At 35.6% G+C, this 19,101-nt stretch overlaps 1 protein-coding gene across 1 annotated transcript; it reads right to left on the reverse strand.

Moving 5' to 3' along the window:
* Nucleotides 1-7,589: 7,589 nt before the first annotated feature.
* LOC127131816 (uncharacterized) lies at nucleotides 7,590-18,714 on the reverse strand. Its single transcript, XM_051060716.1, has 3 exons — nucleotides 18,357-18,714; nucleotides 17,784-17,975; nucleotides 7,590-7,837 (listed from the first exon to the last, which is right to left on the reverse strand). Exons 1-3 carry the CDS (start codon nucleotides 18,712-18,714, stop codon nucleotides 7,590-7,592), a joined length of 798 nt encoding a protein of 265 aa, XP_050916673.1.
* Between the last annotated feature and the right edge of the window lie 387 nt (nucleotides 18,715-19,101).

A 19,101-nucleotide genomic window follows, 5' to 3' on the forward strand; every position in this document is an offset into this window, starting at 1 on the left:
GGTTTATGATCATTTTGATTAAATTGAAAATCCCATTTCAGTTTAGGTGATGAATACTTTGTATGTCTAATTTCATTTGCCTTGATCATATGATAGATCTTTGATTACTTTTCATTGATTAATCCATTACCTTTTGAATCGATTTTAACCATTGTACATATTTGCATATTGTTGCATCCTTCTTGTTCGTTCTCATTCACGCTAACTCGTTTGTTGTTTTGTGTCCACAAGTTAACTTGGAGAAGCAAGCTCACTATTAGCTAGTCACGCTCCTAACCTTTCCATTTTCATTCAATAATTTTGTATTGTCTGAAGTATTATGTCACTTGTGTGCCTTAGGCATGGTACATAGTTTAATAGGTTATTAACTCGTATTTTCCTTTCATTCCCTTTCCATTGTATTGTGTGGATCCATCCCCTAATTGTGGGTCGAATGTCCCCCTCCCCTTAATCATATAATAGCTTAGCTTTATTGTTTTCTAGATAGTTTACTATGCATGTTAATAATCAAAGATAAAATACAAAACGATAAACAAAGCATTTCAAAAGAAACAAAAGGTACTTGATCCAACGTCAAGTTATTTTCCGAATAAAACTCACACCATTTCAACGTGAATGCTTGGTCTAACATCAAGTATTCTCCATCCATTCCATGATCCATTCTCTCACATCTTCTCCATTCTCTTCTCAATCTCATTCTATCTCTCACCTCCATTCTTCACTCACTATTTTCATAATAAATTCAAACACTTGATTCAACGTCAAGTTCCTTTTTCAAAACCATTTTCATAACAAATTGGAATACAAATGGGGTGTACGTGTTTGTACACAACATTCAAGTAATTGGGTTGTCGGTCGTGCCTAGCCTTAGGACCCGACACTTGACTTTCCCCCCTAAAACATCTAATGATTCAAACAAGTTAGATCTAGGTGGTATGAGGAAGAAAAAGAATAGTTATGACTCCATTGTCCTCTCGATTCTCAAGTACTTTGATCGTTGACCATACTTAGTCAAAGGTTAGAGACTTGTCTCCCTCTAAGTTCGAATGATTAAACTTGCCAAACTCCTTGCATAATCAAATCTCTTTTTGGATGAAAAAGAGTGGTCAGGACAACATTGTCCCCTCAAGTCCCGAGTTATTGGACCGTTGACTGTATCTAGCCAGGGGTCTAATGCTTGTCTCCATGCATAAAATCGATCCCAACAAATGAAATCATCTTTTGCCTTAGCGCACTCTTCAAAACCTTTCAATAAGGACGTGTTACTTTCGTTCTACCGTGAACGAAGCTTAAGCCTCCATGTGTGAGCAAGTAATGTTTAACTGCTAGAGTGCGAACCAAGCGTATCCACTTTACCGCAAATAAGAAAATACTTTCCGCTCCCATGACAGAGTATACAAGTAAGTGAACAGTAGCACGCGAACGTCAATACTGTTCAGTAAAAACAACCAAACAAATACGCCATTTTTTAGCCGAACTACGAAGCTCTGACTTCCCTATTGCACGTATGGGGATACGTAAGCACGAGGGCCCAAATCCTTGGTGAGCACACTAAATTAAAACTTATTTTCTCCCCCGTCTTATTCTCTCATCTCATTTTCGATAGCAAGCAACTTACAGATAATAAACACCCATACACATTTGATACGAGCAAGTGGTTCCTATGGAGTACCATGGATGTGAGGGGTGCTAAAACCTTCCCCTTGCATAACCGACTTCCAAATCCGCTCTTGGTTGCAAGACCATTTCTCTCATTTGGGGTTTTATCACTATTTTCCCTTTCCTTTGGAATAAATAAAATCCGGTGGCGACTCTGTATTTTTCGCGGCGCTTCAATGTTGAGAGACATACTTTTGATAAGTAAGTATAATTGTTAGATACCCTTGATGCAAAAATAAGAATATGCAAATAGTTGAAGCACATAAAGCACCTAATGAAAATGTCTTTGACATCCTAGATCATGATATTCAAGGATTGGAGTCCATTACTTGCATTTATCTTGTAAGAGAGTTGGATTTTAGAATATGGTAGCTTCAACTGTTGTTGTTGATATATGTGATGATAAATTGGTTGGCTACCTTGAACTCCATAAAGACTCGGTGTTGGATATCTTATATAATGAATATATTGATAACATCACTATCATGTAAGCCATAAATATCACCAACTTTATTCTCCTTGAATTATGGGGAAACGAGTTTCAACCAATTTAAGTGGTAAGAGATATATTTGTAAAATACATTTAGTTGGCTTCCTAAGGGATACTCTTTTAAAACCCACTCAAGAGTATAATTTTTTGCACATGATATAATACTATTTGAAGATTTAATAGAGTAATTTAATGGTATGTTAAATACTTAAGACGACTTTTATAAGTGTTTGGGTCAAGCTTGAGGAAAAGCAAGACAAAGTATATGAAATATAGTTTTATCAAAGGTAAAAAAATATTTATAGGTGAAAGTTAAAAGAGTATATCATATTATAAGTTATGTAGATCAAATATTTTAGGTCCATAAAAAACAAATGAGAAATAGAAAGAGATATAAATCATAAAGTTAAAGTTGGATCGTTGAAATGAATCACGTTATTAAGTATTTCATCTGATACTAAAGTACCTCTTAAATTAAAAGGAATTTTTCTCAAAAAATTGTCTGATTGATGTGTGATTCTATGTCTTATTCAGGTTAAGTCACTGTGTGGTTTTAATTATGACAATAGAACAAGGAAAAGTTAATCATAAGCTTCATCAAATTCATAGAGTTCCCATATAGAAATTTTTTGGAAACTATAATTTATAGGCTTCCACATATAAATTTTCTTGAAACTAAAATTTGTAAGGTTTTCCTAGGAAAACATTGATCTGATATACCCTTCTTCTTGAACTAGTAGTATTGGGTGAATCCTTATGAGAGAGATCCTGAGGTTGTGCAGGGTGAGACTGCATGGTTGAAGGAAGAGTTATAAGGATTTATTGGTACTACCTATACCAATAAGATGCATCTTCTTTTAGGTAGTCTAACAAATAAGAACTCCATAGTTAAGTGTGCTTGACGTGGAGTAGTTTTTTGATGGGTGGCCTTATGGGAAGTTTCTTGGAAAGCATGTGAGTGAGGATAAAACACGTTGGAAAAAACCCATGTTGGTTTTGGGGATCAGTCGGTAATCCTGAAAGAAGTCTGGAGCATTACAAATTGTTTCAGATCTAGGCTTCTCCCAATACGATGTGGTTCAGGGATGAACCAAGCGGAAGTTGGTGGGGATGTAACACCCGAGGACGAAGAGAGCGGAAAGTGGATGTAACACTTGAGGCCGAAGAGGGCGGATAGTGGTTGCCGAATTCACATCAGAATTAGAGGGATCTGGAGATTGTGTAGGGATGGGACTGTATGATTGAAGAAAGGCTTATAAGGATTGATTGGTACTACCTATTCCAACAAGATGCATATTCTTTTCGTTTTCCTAACAAATAAGAACTCCATAGCTAAGCATGCTTGACTTGAAGTAATATTTGGATGGATGACCTGTGAAGTTTCTCGAAAAGCATGTGAGAAAGCATTATTTACACACATAGTTAAGCGTACGTGTAATTCCTCGTGGAACACTCACGTATACATCTTCTTCCAAGTCACCATGTAAGAAAGCATTATTTACATCCAATTGATGTAAATGTCAATTCTTAATGGATGTCATTTCAAGTAATACTCTTACTGTGGAAAACTTGGCTACAATTAAAAATGTGTCAAAGAAATCTAGACCTTCAATTTGATTACAACCTTTAGCAATCAACTTGGCATTGTATTTCTCTACTGAACCATCAACTTTATGTTTGATCTTATAAATCCACTTGCTTCCAATAGGTTTAACGTTTGGTGGCAAATTAACCAATTTTTAAGTGTCATTGATAGCTAGTGCATCTAGTTCATAATGCATAGCCTTTAACCAATTGACATCCTTGCAAGCTTCCTTATAAGTTTTTGACTCAGAGTCTAGTGTGACTGAATTGATAAAGAATTTATGACTAAGAGACAAAAAATTAAAGGAATGAAAAAAAGAAATGGGATATGGTATACCTGAAGATGAAAATGATGATAGAGCTTTACTTTTTGAATTATTGCACACATAAACCTTGAGGTGAGCTGAATAATGCCTTCTTCTAATAGGTCTTTGTGAAGTTTCTTAGTTAAGGTTGGTTGATTGGTCGACTTAACGAGGAACTTCATCATTAGGTTGTGTGATTTAGGGGACTAGTTCACTATAGGTGGGGTCATTTTGTGAAAGATCAGGTTTGGTCATGTTGTGTGTCATCAATGTCAATTGATTTTGAATTATCGGGTGCAAATGACGTAATTTCATATGTTGGAGTTTCATTGTTAGGATAAGTGTGATATTTCCAATTTGTCTAATATGGAAAATATGCTCATAATGAACAACATTCCTTAAAATGAAAATATATTTATTGCTAATGTCTAAGAGAATCACTCCTTTGACACCTTGCTTTAATCCCAAGAAAATGCATTTTTTACCTTTATGGTCAAGTTTGATTCTATGGAACTGGAATGTGGATGTAGGTTAAGGTATCAAACATTTTCAAAACATGCAAGCCAGGTTCTTCCTTGAATAGAAGATAAAAAGGTGGTTTGTTATTCAAAATGGAGCTGGTAACTCTATTCATAATATATACTATAATGTATAATGCATGATTGCCAGCATATGACCAAAAAGATTTAAGGACATTGGCTTAGAAACTCCATGAAAATAAAGCTTGAAGCTTTAGAAACTCAAAGAAGAAAAAGAAGAAAAATGACTGATGAAGCATACATTTGTGCTTAATCTCAAACTGATACAAGAGCTATGTATATATAGCTTGTAAATGAAGTTATCAACTAATCTAAATAACTTCAACAACTACCTCTAACAAACTACTTTCCAAATGTGAAAACTGCTCTAACAGAATTTTGAAAATTTACCAAAACAAAACTTGTTACACTTATATAATTGAGCTAATTAAACTTCAAATATTTCAACAAATACCTTAACTGTACCTTAAGTCGTTTATTCTTCCGCTGGTGTCTGTTGTTTTCTGTCGTTTTATGAATATCCGTCAAATTTTTAAAACTTTATAAACTAATTGATACTAGTGTACAAATTTCACATGAGAGAATAACGAATAAACCATCATTTTTAATTCATAAAATTATAATCAACTCAATAATTCGATCTCTTAACTATATGACTAGAATTTTATATTTCTTTTTTTTATAATTGTTTATTTAAAAAAAATCAATATTTTATTAATAATTTAAATTAAATATGTATTTTTAAAAAATAAATGTTTTAACTTCAAAGTATTTTAACTTACCTTGAATGTACATATCAAAAGAAAATTTTAAGTATTAAGATTTCTTAATAGATTTCTCACTTTATAAATATCAGGCAAATTTTAAATCAACAATTAGTTTTTATAATTATGAAATTTGAAAATAAATCGTCTCATATATAATTTTCACATGAGAAAATAAAGTCATGTGATATCCAACTATTAAAAAATAGATAAAAAGTTTAGGTTAAGTGAATTTAAAAAGGGGGAAATCATATTTCATTTTATGTAAAAGTTATATATATATGAGAATCAATTTTCATAAAATGATATATTTTTAATTTTTTATATTTACAAGAGTTATATATATATATATATATATATATATATATATATATATATATATATATATATATATATATATATAAAATACTGTTTCACTTTAAATCTAAACTTTTATTAGTAAAACAAAAATTAGTAGAGTTAAAACTCATTACCTTATCTTAAATTTTTTTTTGCCTGTGTTGGTGTACAAGATAAGATGATGAAGATGAAGAAAGAGGAAAAACTGTAACAAACTTTTTAACAAATTTGATAAAAAAAATGGACCAAAGTCACATTACAAACTAAACCTTACTTGGTTTATATACTAATCAAAAAATGAAATTCAAATGCAAGTTAAATTCAACTAATGTGAATTTGGGTTACACTTTAACATCATCTCTTAATCCACATTCAAGACTAAAATCAACAACACTAATTCCATCTCTCAAATTAATAAAGTGTTCAATCTTGATTTTCTTGGTCAGTACATCTGACAGTTGCTTCTGAGGGTTACAGTGAACAACTCCAAGCACCCCATTATGAACCTGGTTTCTCAGAAAATGAGATTTTGTGTCGATGTCCTTGCTTCTTCCATGCAGTACTGGATTCTTGGCAACGCTTATAGATGATTTGTTATCAATCATCAACTTCATAGGCTTGCTCACCTTGATCTTCAGATCCTACAGTAAGTTTAGAATCCACACAGCTTGACAAGTAGACAAAGCATCTGCAATGTACTCAGTTTCAGAGGTTGGCAATGCAATCACTAGTTACTTCTTAGAGCACCAATAAATAGGACCTCCCTGATACTTACAAAAATATCCATAATTACTTCTTCTATCAACTCTGTCTCCACACCAATCAGAGGCTGAATAACATATCAGCTCTGAATCAGTTTCAACACCCGAAGAAAATAAAACTCCATATTCAGAGTTCCCTTAATATACCTCAGTATCTTCATAGCAACTTGGTAATGTGACCACTTTGGTTTATTCATAAACCTGCTCATCATTCCAACTGCATAGCAAATATCAGGTCTAATATTACAGAGATATCTCAATGAGCCTACCAACTGTTTAAAATTGCAGTATCTACATCATCATCCTCAACATCAGAATCTAACTTGTGATTTGTTTTAGCAGGTGTGATTGCAGACTTTCAATTCATTAGCTCAAATCTCTTCAGAATCTCAAGTTCATACTCCAGCTAGTGCAAGATTATACCTTTATCATAGTACATAATCTCCACCCCTAGAAAAGATGTCATATTTCCTAGACCAATTATCTCAAACTCATTCATCAACACCTTCTTGAACTTAGCTATCTCAATCGAACAAATCCCTATTAGAAATATGTCATCAACATAAAGGCACACCAGAATCATATTGCTATAAGATATATGTTGAACATAAACACCATACTCCATCTCACATTTCTGACTCCTTGAAGCTTGAAATTTTCAGATTACAGGCTCTTGTAGCTTGTTTGAGTCCATACAAGGCTTTATGCAACTTGTACACCATCCCTTCCTGATTCTTTGTTACAAATCTAGGAGGTTGTGATACATAAACTTCTTCTTGTAAAGGACCATTTAGAAATGAAAATTTCGCATCTAAATGCATCAGAGGATAATTCCTATTAGTAGCTATAACAATCACTAGTCTGATTGTTTCATGTCTAGCTATAGGAGCAAACACCTCAAAGTAATCTAGTCCATATTTCTGTAGAAATCTTCTAGCTACTAACCTTGCTTTGTATTTTCTAATTGATCCATCTAACTTTAGTTTTACCTTGTAAACCCATCTCACACTGATGGATTTCTTGTTCTTTTGAAGCTCAGTCAACTCCCAATTCTTGTTTCTTTATATAGCCTCAATTTCTTCCTTCATGGTCTTCAGCCACACTTTTTTCTTGACAACTTATTCAGTATTGATTGGTCCAAATTCTACCTACATGGCACACTGAGTGGCTTCCCCTTTAGAGTTTATCTCAGTATCTTGCAACATGCTAAACTCTACAAATCTTCTTGGTATTTGTCTGATTTTTTGCAGTCTCTGAACTTGTTCAGAATCTTCTTCAGATGTTGGACTACCTTTAGAGGTTGGACGACCTTTAGAGGCATGATTACCACCAGATTCTGGATCAGAATCAGATTCGCCTTCAAAATCTTCTTCATCATCAGAGTCACCTTCAAACTCTAACTCATATTCAGACTCAAAATCTCATTCAGAGGCAGATTCTTCTTCAGAGTCTGAAATATCTTCAGAAGTCAACTCAGGTGTTAAAACTACATTAGAGTTGGATTGAAACTTGTTCAAATCTCAGGCTTCTAATTCTTTCACAATGACATCTATGTTTAATTCTTTGTTAGTTATAAGATAGTGGAGTTTATAAGCACTTATATTGTGGTACCCTACAAGCAACATGACTCTGCTTCTGTCATCCAACTTCCTTCTCTTAGCATTTGGTACATGTTTATAACAAATAAAACCAATCACCTTCAGATGGATCACACTTTGCCTATCTCTAGTCCCTTTCTCCAAAGGAACAATTTTCTTCAGCTTCTTGGTTGGACATCCATTAAGCACATATGCTGCAATGGCAACAGCTTCTCCCACAAGGTGTGAGGTAGTTTCTTATCCTTCATCATGCTTCTTGTCATATTAAGTAAAGTTATATTTCTTATTTCATCAAAACTATTGTGTTGAGGAGTATATGGAGCAGTAACCTCGTGCTCAATTTCATTCTCCTCACATAACCTTCTGAATCATGTAGAGTTGTACTCACCTCCACCATCAGTTCTGATAATTTTCAACTTCTGACCACTCTATTTTTCAGCATTCACCTTGAACTTCTGAAACTCAACAAATATGTCATGCTTAACCTTGATGAGTGTTACCCATGTCATTCTTGTGAACTCATCCACAAATGACACAAAGTACTTGTTTCCTCCAAGTGAAGGTACTTCAAATGGCCCACATACATCAAAATGTACTACTCCTAAAACATGTTTTTCTTTTTGAGCCACTTCTGGTGCAAAGGGAAATCTAGGTTGCTTCCCTTTCATGCATATCACACATGACTTCTTAGGCTTCACAATCTTATGAATTCCATGTACTAGCTTCTTAGAACTCAGATGCCCTAAGTTTCTGAAGTTCAAATTCCCCAATCTCTTATGCCATAACTCATTATCACCTTCTGCACTAAGGCATTTAGTTTCAGCTATTTCAACACTCACCTTTAATGTTTTGTTGCTTCCCTATTTAGACTGCATAATCAGATTCTGATCAGAATCATACAACTTCAAGAGATTGTCCTTCATAGTAACTGAGAAACATTTCTCAATTAGATGATCTACACTTATCAAATTGCTCTTCATTCCAGGAACATACTAAACATCCTTGATCAGAATAATTTTGTCATTCTTCACTCTGACCTTGACGTTTCCTATTCTTTCAGCATTCAGATACTTATCATCAGCACATCCAATTTTTGTCCTCTTTCTAGAGTCAAAATTAATCAGTCATTGTTTATTTCCAGTTAGGTGATTTGAGCAGCCAATGTCCATATAACACAAGTCTACCAAATATCCACCATCAGACCCATAAGCCATCAATAGCACAGGTTCATCATCAAATTCTCCTTTGGTTATGTTTGCTTCTTTTGACTTTCTTTCCTTGTTTGACGAATAGTAAGAAGCAAAGTGACCAAACATTTTACAATAGTAGCATTAAACCTTTTTCTTGTCAAACTTCTCATTTCCCTTATGATGTTTCTTCTCGTTAGAGTTGGAGACTTATGACTTTTGATAACCACCACCATGTCTTTTCTTGGCCTCTGACCAAGACTGTTTTTGATTCTTCTTACCATAAGACACCTTTAGAGCCTGATCTACATGTCTTTCAGAGGTTCTCTCAATCAGACGTAACTCTTGTGGCTCTAGACTGCTTTGCAACTCTTCAATTTTCATTGTGCTCAGATCCTTATAATGTTAAATTGCTAAAACAATATAATCAAATTGAGGAGTAAGTGATCTCAATACCTTCTCAATGATTACTTGTTCAGAAAGAGTCTCTCCATAAGATTTCATCTCATTTGTTATCAGAATCACTCTAGAGATATAATTTGGTATCTTCTCATTACTCTTCATGTTGAGATTCTCATACAACTTACATAGAGACTGAAGCTTCACCTTCTCCACTGATGCATCACCTCCATAGTAAAGTACCAGTATGTCTCACGCAGCCTTCGTTGTTGTTCAATCGGCGATCTTTTCAAACACAATCACATCCACACACAGATGGATGTAGAACAGAGCTTTATGATCCTTCTACCTCAACTTTATATATGTGTTCCTTTGTGCTTCAATTGCATATGTTATAACAGCTGCATAACCATCATTGACGAGATCAGAAATATCTTGAGCACCAAACAACACACGCATCTGAATCATCCATCGATTTCAATTCTTTCCATCAAAGACTGAAAGCTTCGTGTTCAAGCTAATGTTTCCACCGTTTATCTTTGATCTTGTGCAGGAATTCACTCAGATCTCACCAAACACTCGTGTTTCCCAATCCCTTAGAATCAAGAAATGTGATTCTGTTATAATTTTGAACTTCAATTCACTGTGAATTTCAGAACCGAAATCAATCATACACGCCTCACGTTCACTCATGTTTCCTTTGGTGTTTCATGTGGATCTAAACCAGAGCTCTAGATAGAAATTGTTGGTGCACAAGAGGAAGATGATGATGCTAATGATGAAGAGAGAGAGAGAGAGAGAGAGAGAGAGAGAGAGAGAGAGAGAGAGAGAGAGAGAGAGACTGTAACAAACTTTATAACAAACTTGATAAAAACAATTATGGATCAGAGTTACAAACTAAACTAAACCATACTTTTTTATATACTAATTTGAGCCTGAAATGAAATTCAAATGCAAGTTAAATGCAACTAATGTGAATTTGGATTACACTTTAACAACCCATGAAAATATCTTCTTCGACCAACTTAAAATATTTTTTTATTTGAAAACAAAATAATAAATAATTACTAAAAATTCACACAAAAATATAAAATTTCAAATTTAAATTTAAATAGTAATGTTCAATCTTGTTGTGAAAATAAATACAAGTATTTGTAACACTTGATATCAAGTAGGAAAAAATGTGAGAACAAAGAGGAATTATTTAACTAGTTTAATCAAACCAATTTACACCCGAGGAGGAAGCATTTATCAGATTTATTATACTTCAAATAGATGTTCAAGAGATTAAAATATGAGTTATAAGAAAGTGTCTTTAGAGTTCTTGAATAAACTTTATTTTCTACCCAAATACTTTACAATCTCTCCAACCATAATATAAGAATCACACAAATGCAAAGTATTTAAAGTGTTTCATAAATCCTTTTGATAACACTAAAAGGCTTCCAAACCCAAAGAATATAATCCTAGAAATGTCTACATTTCACTTCTCACTAGGATTTCTATCGTATGCACCTTATGCAACTTTAAGAAGGGAAATTTACTCCTCCTAGGTATTAGATAACTCGATCACTGATTGTTGAATTGTCTTCCAACTTGTAGTTATTCCAAACAACATAAACACAAAACCTGATAGAAATTTTGTGGTGTCTATATTAACAACATAGTTTGAATCTACAAAATACTTACAAGTGTCTTCCTCTTGAGTTAACTTAAAATATTTTAAGTCACCCTTTAAGAACCATTCAAATACCTCATAACCCACTTCAAATCTTCCTAATGAACCTAACCAAGATTTTCTAGAAACCAACTTACTATGTTATATGCATATGCTAAAGGATCTTGAATAATTTAAGGTATGATCATAAAGCTAGAAGAAGTCTTGAAGGTGTGAAAGTGTGAAAACATGTCTGGTCATGTGCCTAGGATTTTTCCTAGTATCGATCAATTTATTATAAAAGAAACAAGAATAGGTTTTGAGATACTAATGCAATCACACAAAAACATAAAATATTTTTCAAACTTCTTCTCTTTTGTTAAAACTTTTTAAAATCAATATGGACAAGATCTTAATTGATTGGAAGTTCGCTTAATCAATTAGAAAGGCCAAAATACAATGGCTAATTGATTAAATATTTTTTTAATCAATTAAATTAAAGTGAAACACCTTTTAATCAATTAAGTGGTCTAGATTTTCAAAATTTTCTATTTTAGCTTAGTGAACCAATTAATTTATAGATTTCATTGATTAACTCATTAAAAAGGCTTATGGGTTGTTTCCTTTTTTAGTAAAAAAATTCTCTTTATAAAGAGGCTTGTCCTCATTTTAAATCACACAAGTTTTCTAAATAGAAATACTTTTATCATTTCCTTCTCTCATTTCTTTTTTGAATTTTTATTTTCACTAAATTTTTCTTAGTGCCAAGAGAGTGAAGAGTTTCTTCTAAGAGTCATCGTACTGGTGTTGTGCTTCAAAGTTTTATTCAAGAGAATAGTCTCTTGTAATCTCTTTATAATAGTGTTTTAAAGTTGTAAGCTTAACCTGTTATAAGTTTGAATTCAGGTTTTGAGCCTAGCTTGTATTAAAGCACTAGTGAAGGTTATTGAGGTGAACATGAGAAAATTGTGGTTTAGGTTTTGAGTTGAACATGTATAAAAGCTCTATGTTGTTTGTGGAAGATTGTTAGATTGATCCTGTACAAAAACTCAAGTTGTTGTGAAAGGTTTTTATGCTAATTCTATGAAAAATATCAAGGTTGATTTTAGTGGAAATCTCAAGAAGAAATCCTTGGAGGCTGAAGTAGGTCAAGTGGTTAGGTTGAATCAGTGTAATTCTCTAGTGTGGTCTCTTTATCTATTTAATCTTTATTTTCTATTGTTTATATTATAGTGTTATTCATCTCTCTTTATTTTATCTCTCTATTTTCTTATTTCTTCTAAAAATAAATATTCTAATATAAAAAGTTTTTATGAACAAAGATTTATCTTAAAAATTAAATATAACAAAGGCGGCGAATGTGTCACTCTTACTTACTAAGAAAATAGTCCAACAAAATCGAGAAAAGTCGTCCACTATTACGAAATCGTAATTGTTTCCTCCTAGACTTTTAATCCTAGATGGCCCAAATAAATCCATATGGAGAAGCTCGAGAGGTCTCGTTGTTGAAACGATATTTTTGGATTTAAATGAGATCCTCGTTTGCTTCCCCTTTTGACAAGCATCACAAAGGTGATCCTTGGTGAACTTAATTTTGGGGAGACCTAGGACTAGATCTTTTGAGACTACTTTGTTGAGTAAGTCAAAGTTAACATGTGCTAAACGCCTATGCCATAACCATGAATCTTCACTCATTGTTAAAAGGCATTTGTCACTTGTTAACGATACTTCATTTAAGTCAAGCATATAGACATTGTTCACACGAAGACCATTAAACATACTCTTCTTATCATCATTATGTACAATTTTGCAACAATCTTTTGAAAACGATACATTGTATCCTTTGTCACATAATTGACTGATGCTAAGTAGATTGTGTTTAAGACCTTCGACAAGCAAAACATCAGAAATAGTAGTAGAGGAGGGATTACTTACACTACCTTTACCAAGTATTGCTCCACGGTTGTTATCACCATAAGTTACATATCCCTTCTTCTTAGCCACAAAGTCAATGAAGAGAGATATGTCACCTGACATGTGCCTTGAGCATCCACTGTCGAGAAACCATCTTCTCTCGGTAGTCTCGAGGCATTGTACCTGTGACAAGATAATTAACAAGAGAAGGTACCCAATTGCTTATTGGGTCCTGAGTGGTGAGGAACGAAATGGTTTCATTTGGGCATCCATTGATAAATGCCTTTAGGAACTAAAAACCTCCTAAATCTACATTTAGCAATGGAATGACCTTTCTTGCAACAATAGAGACAAGAGAAAGTTAAATTTGGATTGCTTTTGCTATCTTCATCTTTTATAACATATTTATATTTTTGATATGGATTAACCATACTTTTTCGAAAATTTGATTTGTCGATAGCAAAAGTAATCTTGGGCTCAAGAGCCTTGTCAAGTTTGGCTTTTAGGTTTCTTACTTCACCTTGCCAAATGTAACAAGTATCACACCCAAAGTTCATCATTCTACTTTTAAGGTCCTCATAACTTGTTTTTGTGCTTTCCACTATAGAAGCTTTAAGAGCCTCAAGTTTCCGTTCGGATTCTTGAATTTTATGTTCCAAATGAGAAAAAAATTTCTTATTTGAGGCAAGCCTTTTAAAGGCTTCTTTTGCTTCATAGTGTAAAGTATCAAAAGCAGTTTGCAATTCATTATGAGACATACTAGAGGATTTTTCATATTTAGCATGTCGTACCTGTTTCTTTTTGTTCTTTTGATGAGCAGAAAGACATAGATTTGCATTTTCGTCTTCATCACTAGAGTTTTCATCATCGGAGGAGTCGCTATCGCTTTCCCAAGCGATGTATGCTCTCCTTGGCTTTGATGGTTTCTTGTGTGATTTGTATGAGTCTTTTTCTTTTGTCTTTTTGTTCATCGGACAGTCCGGTTTGTAGTGACCCGGCTTTCCACACTTATAGCACGACCCTCTAGTTGTTTTTCCTTTTGAGTCATCATTTTTGGAGAACCTAGATTGCTTCCGGAAGTTTACCAAGTTCTTCTCGGAATGTTGGATACCGTTCTTTCTCACGTAACGGTTGTAGCGTTTGACGAACAGCCCCATATCTTCACTCTTGTCCTCTTCTTCTTCGTCACTCGATGAATAATCACTTTGCTCTTTTGCTTGAGACTTTGAGGAGGAAGTCTTTAGAGCTATTGATTTCTTTTCACTCACCTTTGCTTTGTCTTTCTTGTCTTTCTTTTCGTGTTGTTCCAGGCTTAAGAGAACTTGTTCGTGCTCTTGTAGTTTACCGAACAATGTTGTCAAGTCCAATGTGGTAAGATCATTTGCCTCTTTTATGGCGGTCACTTTCGGCTGCCATTCCCTGTTAAGACATCTTAAGATCTTATTAGTAGCAATATCATTGGAAACAGGCCTACCAAGTGAATGTAATCGATTGATGAGATGAGTGAATCTCTTTTGCATGTCAGTAATGGTTTCCCCTTGCTCCATGAAAAAGAGATCAAACTCTTGTGTTAGTGTATTGATTCTAGCCAATTTAACATCATTCGTCCCCTCATGGGCAATTTGTAGTGAATCCCACATAGCCTTAGCAGTAGGACAATGGGATACACGATAATATTCATCTACGCCTAATGAGGAGATTAGGATATTTTTGGCTTTCCAATCATAATTGTATTTCTTTTCATCATCATCGGTCCATTGTGCTTCGGGCTTAGGCACAACTTCGTTGTTCTCATTTGTCATGGTTATTTGAATTGGACCATTGAGAATAACATTCCATATTTTTCTATCTATGGAATTTATGTGCACCCGCATACAGTCTTTCCAATAACTATAATTTTCACCATTAAACACGGGAGCTCTATTGTAAGCCCCTTTAGGTTCGTTAGCCATTTTCTATCAACGTTGTATTTTGAAGCACGGAGTGAATCGGAGCTCCTGATACCACTTGTTAGACTATGGCACGGATCTAGAAGGGGGGGTTGAATAGATCCCAATTAAAAACTTGAGTCGGCGCTACCAATTTAAAAGAAAATTGGCTTTAAAAATTGTTTTAAGTGCGGAAGCAGCCGAGGAAAATTTTAGTCTAAAACGAACCGTTATTGGAAAACCGGATATGCGTTAAGCTAATGGATTTGAGATAAAATGAAATACTAATCACTACACAATTTGCACACTCAATTGATATATTTCACTAACTAGCAAGCCTAGTTCCAATGATCCAAAATACCAAATTAAACTGGATGTAAATTTAAGACAACTTTGGCTTATGCAAGTTCACAAACACTTGGTGTGCATACACACCAAGAGATATTTGAGTTGAGTAAGTAATTCAAATTTATCTAGTACAATACACTATTGTACTTTGTATTCAAACAACAGTTTTAATCTCTTACTCAACTTATATCAACGTTTGGTAAAATTGCTTAAACTAAAATCACTTAATTTTTAAGCTGAAAAAACAGATTATGCAGAAAATTAAAGAAGACCGAGATTTGATGAGGCAGTTCCCCCGCCGTCCTCGCTTCGGGGTACGTCTGCCCTCAATTCTAAAAATAGAATTGAGATGACTAATTAGATATCACCTGTGAAATTTAATCGTTTATACAAGGATTGCAAAGCATGTAAACAACAGAACTTCCAATGTGTTGAATGATGCTTCTTATCCTTGCTCCTTGATTCAAGATGAATCAAGACCTTCGATCGTTGATGCTAGACCTCCGATTCCAGCCCCTTTGTTGAAGAATCTTCCGTTCTTCAAACCCTCGGCCCGGCTGATCTCAAACACAACGAGTCGAACCCGAATCCTTCACTTCAATGCCACCGAATCCGCTACTAGACTGATGAAGACTTTCCTCTTCCCAATCACCTTCGCTCGGCTGAATATTGAAGAACGATTCGTCCAAAAACCCCCAAATACAAACCCGTATTGGAGGACAAAACCCTAACGGTTTTATTCAAGAAAGAACCTGCCACAAGAATCAACCCGAACTGGATTCTTCGATCACAGCTTCGAACCTTATCACCTTTGCTCGATCACGAACCACATCAAAAGTAATTGTTTACAGATGATGAGTTGTGAAATGTTGAAGATGAAGATGATGAGTCTTGGACACCTTTTTCACACTTTCTTGTTTCCTTGAACACTTGAACTCAATTAGCAAATGTTAGTTAATAAAAGTGTTTTAACTTCTATATATAGTAACAGACAAAACCAATTAAAAATAACAGAATTTCAAACATGGAAAATAACTCAGAAAACTGAGTTTACGCGCGAGCGGTCGACCATAGGTCGGCGTGCGCTGAGCCGTGAGTGATGCGCCGACCCCTATGGTCGACCCATTGTTCCATGCGCTGAGCCAGGATAGCATCATTATGCTAAGCGCTGACTTGTGGTTGACTCAAAGGAGTTTTGCGCTGACCCGTGAGGTATGCGCCGACCCTTATGGTCGACGCAAGGCATCATGCGCTGACCATCTTCAGTTGGGCTGAGCTTCGCGCTGACCCGTGAGCTTTGAGCTGACCCCTATGGTCGACTCAAAGCCTTCAAATCTGCATAAGACTGTGTTTTGTGATTTTCATGCATTTCGTCATGATTACACTTTGTCCACATATGTTTTTTGGTCATTATAATAGATTTAGACAAGCGTAGAAAAGGATATGGTGGATGATGTATTTCATTTGTTTGTAGACGTGCATGATGGTCTTTTGTCATCATCGAAACTTGCGATCGTATGTTGTCTGACTCTTTGTCTTTACATACTCCCCCTTTTTGATGATGACAACCTGTATAATTCAGCATGACGAACAGCATGTGATATTGACACATTTTCCACACTCCCCCTTTCTTTTGTAATCTAAGGCTATCTGCAGAAAGCTACTGTTAGTTGTGGGCATTTTTGTCTGTCTGCTTTGTGCACCTTTCTCCCCCTTTGACAACATCAAAAAGAGAGACAGAGTGATTTTTCAAGATATCAAGGAAATTTCACAGGAAATAACATAAACAGATAATAGTAACACACCAATGTCATTTCTGAGCAATAGTCATTTATAAGGCAAACAAGTAAAACATAGAGATACATTCAAAATGACAGTCAAACTACATAATGCATGTGAATGTCTATGTCCTAGTGGCGGTGTCCTGGATGATAACAAATTCCCGGGTTTTTGTAAGGGTCAGCCAGAGATGATAGGTATTCGGTGACACCGTTCAGATGCTTGAGACTCTCGTCGATTGACTTTTCTTGAAGTTCAAATGAAGCCGAAAAGGTTGCAAACCGGTCATTCATGCTTGTAGAGAAGGAGTCGAGACGCGCATTTTGGGCTTGAATTTGCTCGTTGATATGAGCATAGCGCTCATCTTGAGCTTGCATGAAGGACTGTTGAGCTATCTGCATATTATGCATCATATCCAACAGTTCTGAAGAATCAGCTTGTTGTGGAGGGGACGGAGGAGATTCTTCCTCATCTTGGTAATATGGCTGGTAAAATTGACGCTGAGTTGACCAGCCCTTGTGTTGCCATTCACCCCAGCCACCCCAGCGTGGAGCATCTTCTTCATTTGAATGCGACTGCTGAGCCCAAGCGGAGTCCGAGTAGTCTTGAGTGTCAACGGGTGGAGGATCATCATCTCCACCATTGTAATCTACATCGTGCCTGACTTCTTCTTCTTCATTTTCTTCTTCATCTTCTTGGTCTTCGCTTTCGTCACTATCATCATCTGCAGGAATATTTGCTCTCCGAATAAACTTATACATCCTCCGCTCATTGCACCAGAGATATCCCATCATAGACATGGTTTTTGTACTGAACTCTTTGTCAGATGAGATGGAAGTGTACTTGAAAGACGGATGATGAACGTTAGCTGCAGTCAGGACCTCTTGAATGAAAGATCCGTAGGCAAGCGCCGTTCCTCGTCCGGAGTCACGTAGCCCAAACATTCTACTGGCAATGTAGTATGGCCAGTTGATTTTTATCTTATTTTTCAGAATGTAAATCAGATGAACCTCGGCCCGTTCGACTCTGGAGAGACCTCCCTTCTTTGGGCGCAGGATTCGTGAGACAACCCACTGAAGGATCCTTTCTCCGGCTTTCAGCTTGCCGGCAGTGACAGTTCGTGGAAACGCGTCACTGTTCACAAACTGATCAGTATAGGGTCGTCTCAGCATGTCATTCAATGCATTTTTAAACTCATAGCCAGCTACGTGGTGAGTGGCAGTGACCTCAGGTAGAGGGTTTCCATCATCATCAACAGACATATCAAAATATTGGTTCCAGATATTTGATTTAAGCGGTACCTTTGTCGGACCAATTCTAGAGTGAAACTTGTGCCCGTGAAAGTTGTCATGAAGGCCGGCATAGAACACGCGAACAAGGTCTTCACTGTATTTGGAATTACATTCCAAGAAGTTGATAAAGCCCTGATGCTGCAGCAGAGCCAGGACTTCAGGAAGATGCATGCGTTCAGCGGTAAGTTTGTAGAACGCATGTTGTTGCACAACGCCTCTTTTGCTGATGTCTCTGTTGAAGACTTCGACGCGAGCGGGTGGAACGAGTGATACAGCAGATATGGGTAGAGATGCGGCGGATGATTCTCGGGATCTCTTGCCGGAAGGTCTGTGTGATGTGGTAGCCATTTGAGCAAGTTTGAAACGGAGTGTTTGGGTATAGAGAGAAGGTTTAAGAAGGGTTTTGAGAGTGATTCTGCTAGATAGAGGTTTCTCCCAATTTATAGTGGAAAGGTTAGGGTTTTGGGAAGATGGAAGATCAAAGAACAATAGCCACTAGGTAGATGCAAGTTACAAAGTAGTGGGTAGTTTGAAAGGTGATGGAATGTAAATGCATCA

This window comes from Lathyrus oleraceus, chromosome 3 (genome assembly GCF_024323335.1).
Source record: "Lathyrus oleraceus cultivar Zhongwan6 chromosome 3, CAAS_Psat_ZW6_1.0, whole genome shotgun sequence".
Taxonomy (NCBI): Eukaryota; Viridiplantae; Streptophyta; class Magnoliopsida; order Fabales; family Fabaceae; genus Lathyrus; species Lathyrus oleraceus.

Excerpts from the sequence above, each read along its gene's own strand:
- LOC127131816 (XM_051060716.1), bottom strand. The coding sequence starts at position 18,714 with ATGCATCTTCCTGAAGTCCTGGCTCTGCTGCAGCATCAGGGCTTTATC. Across the intron at positions 17,976-18,356 it reads TCCACGAACTGTCACTGCCG|ATGATGATAGTGACGAAAGC; the intron begins GCAAGCTGAAAG and ends ATATTCCTGCAG. Across the intron at positions 7,838-17,783 it reads TCCACGCTGGGGTGGCTGGG|AGTTTGAAGGTGACTCTGAT; the intron begins GTGAATGGCAAC and ends AATATGAGTTAG.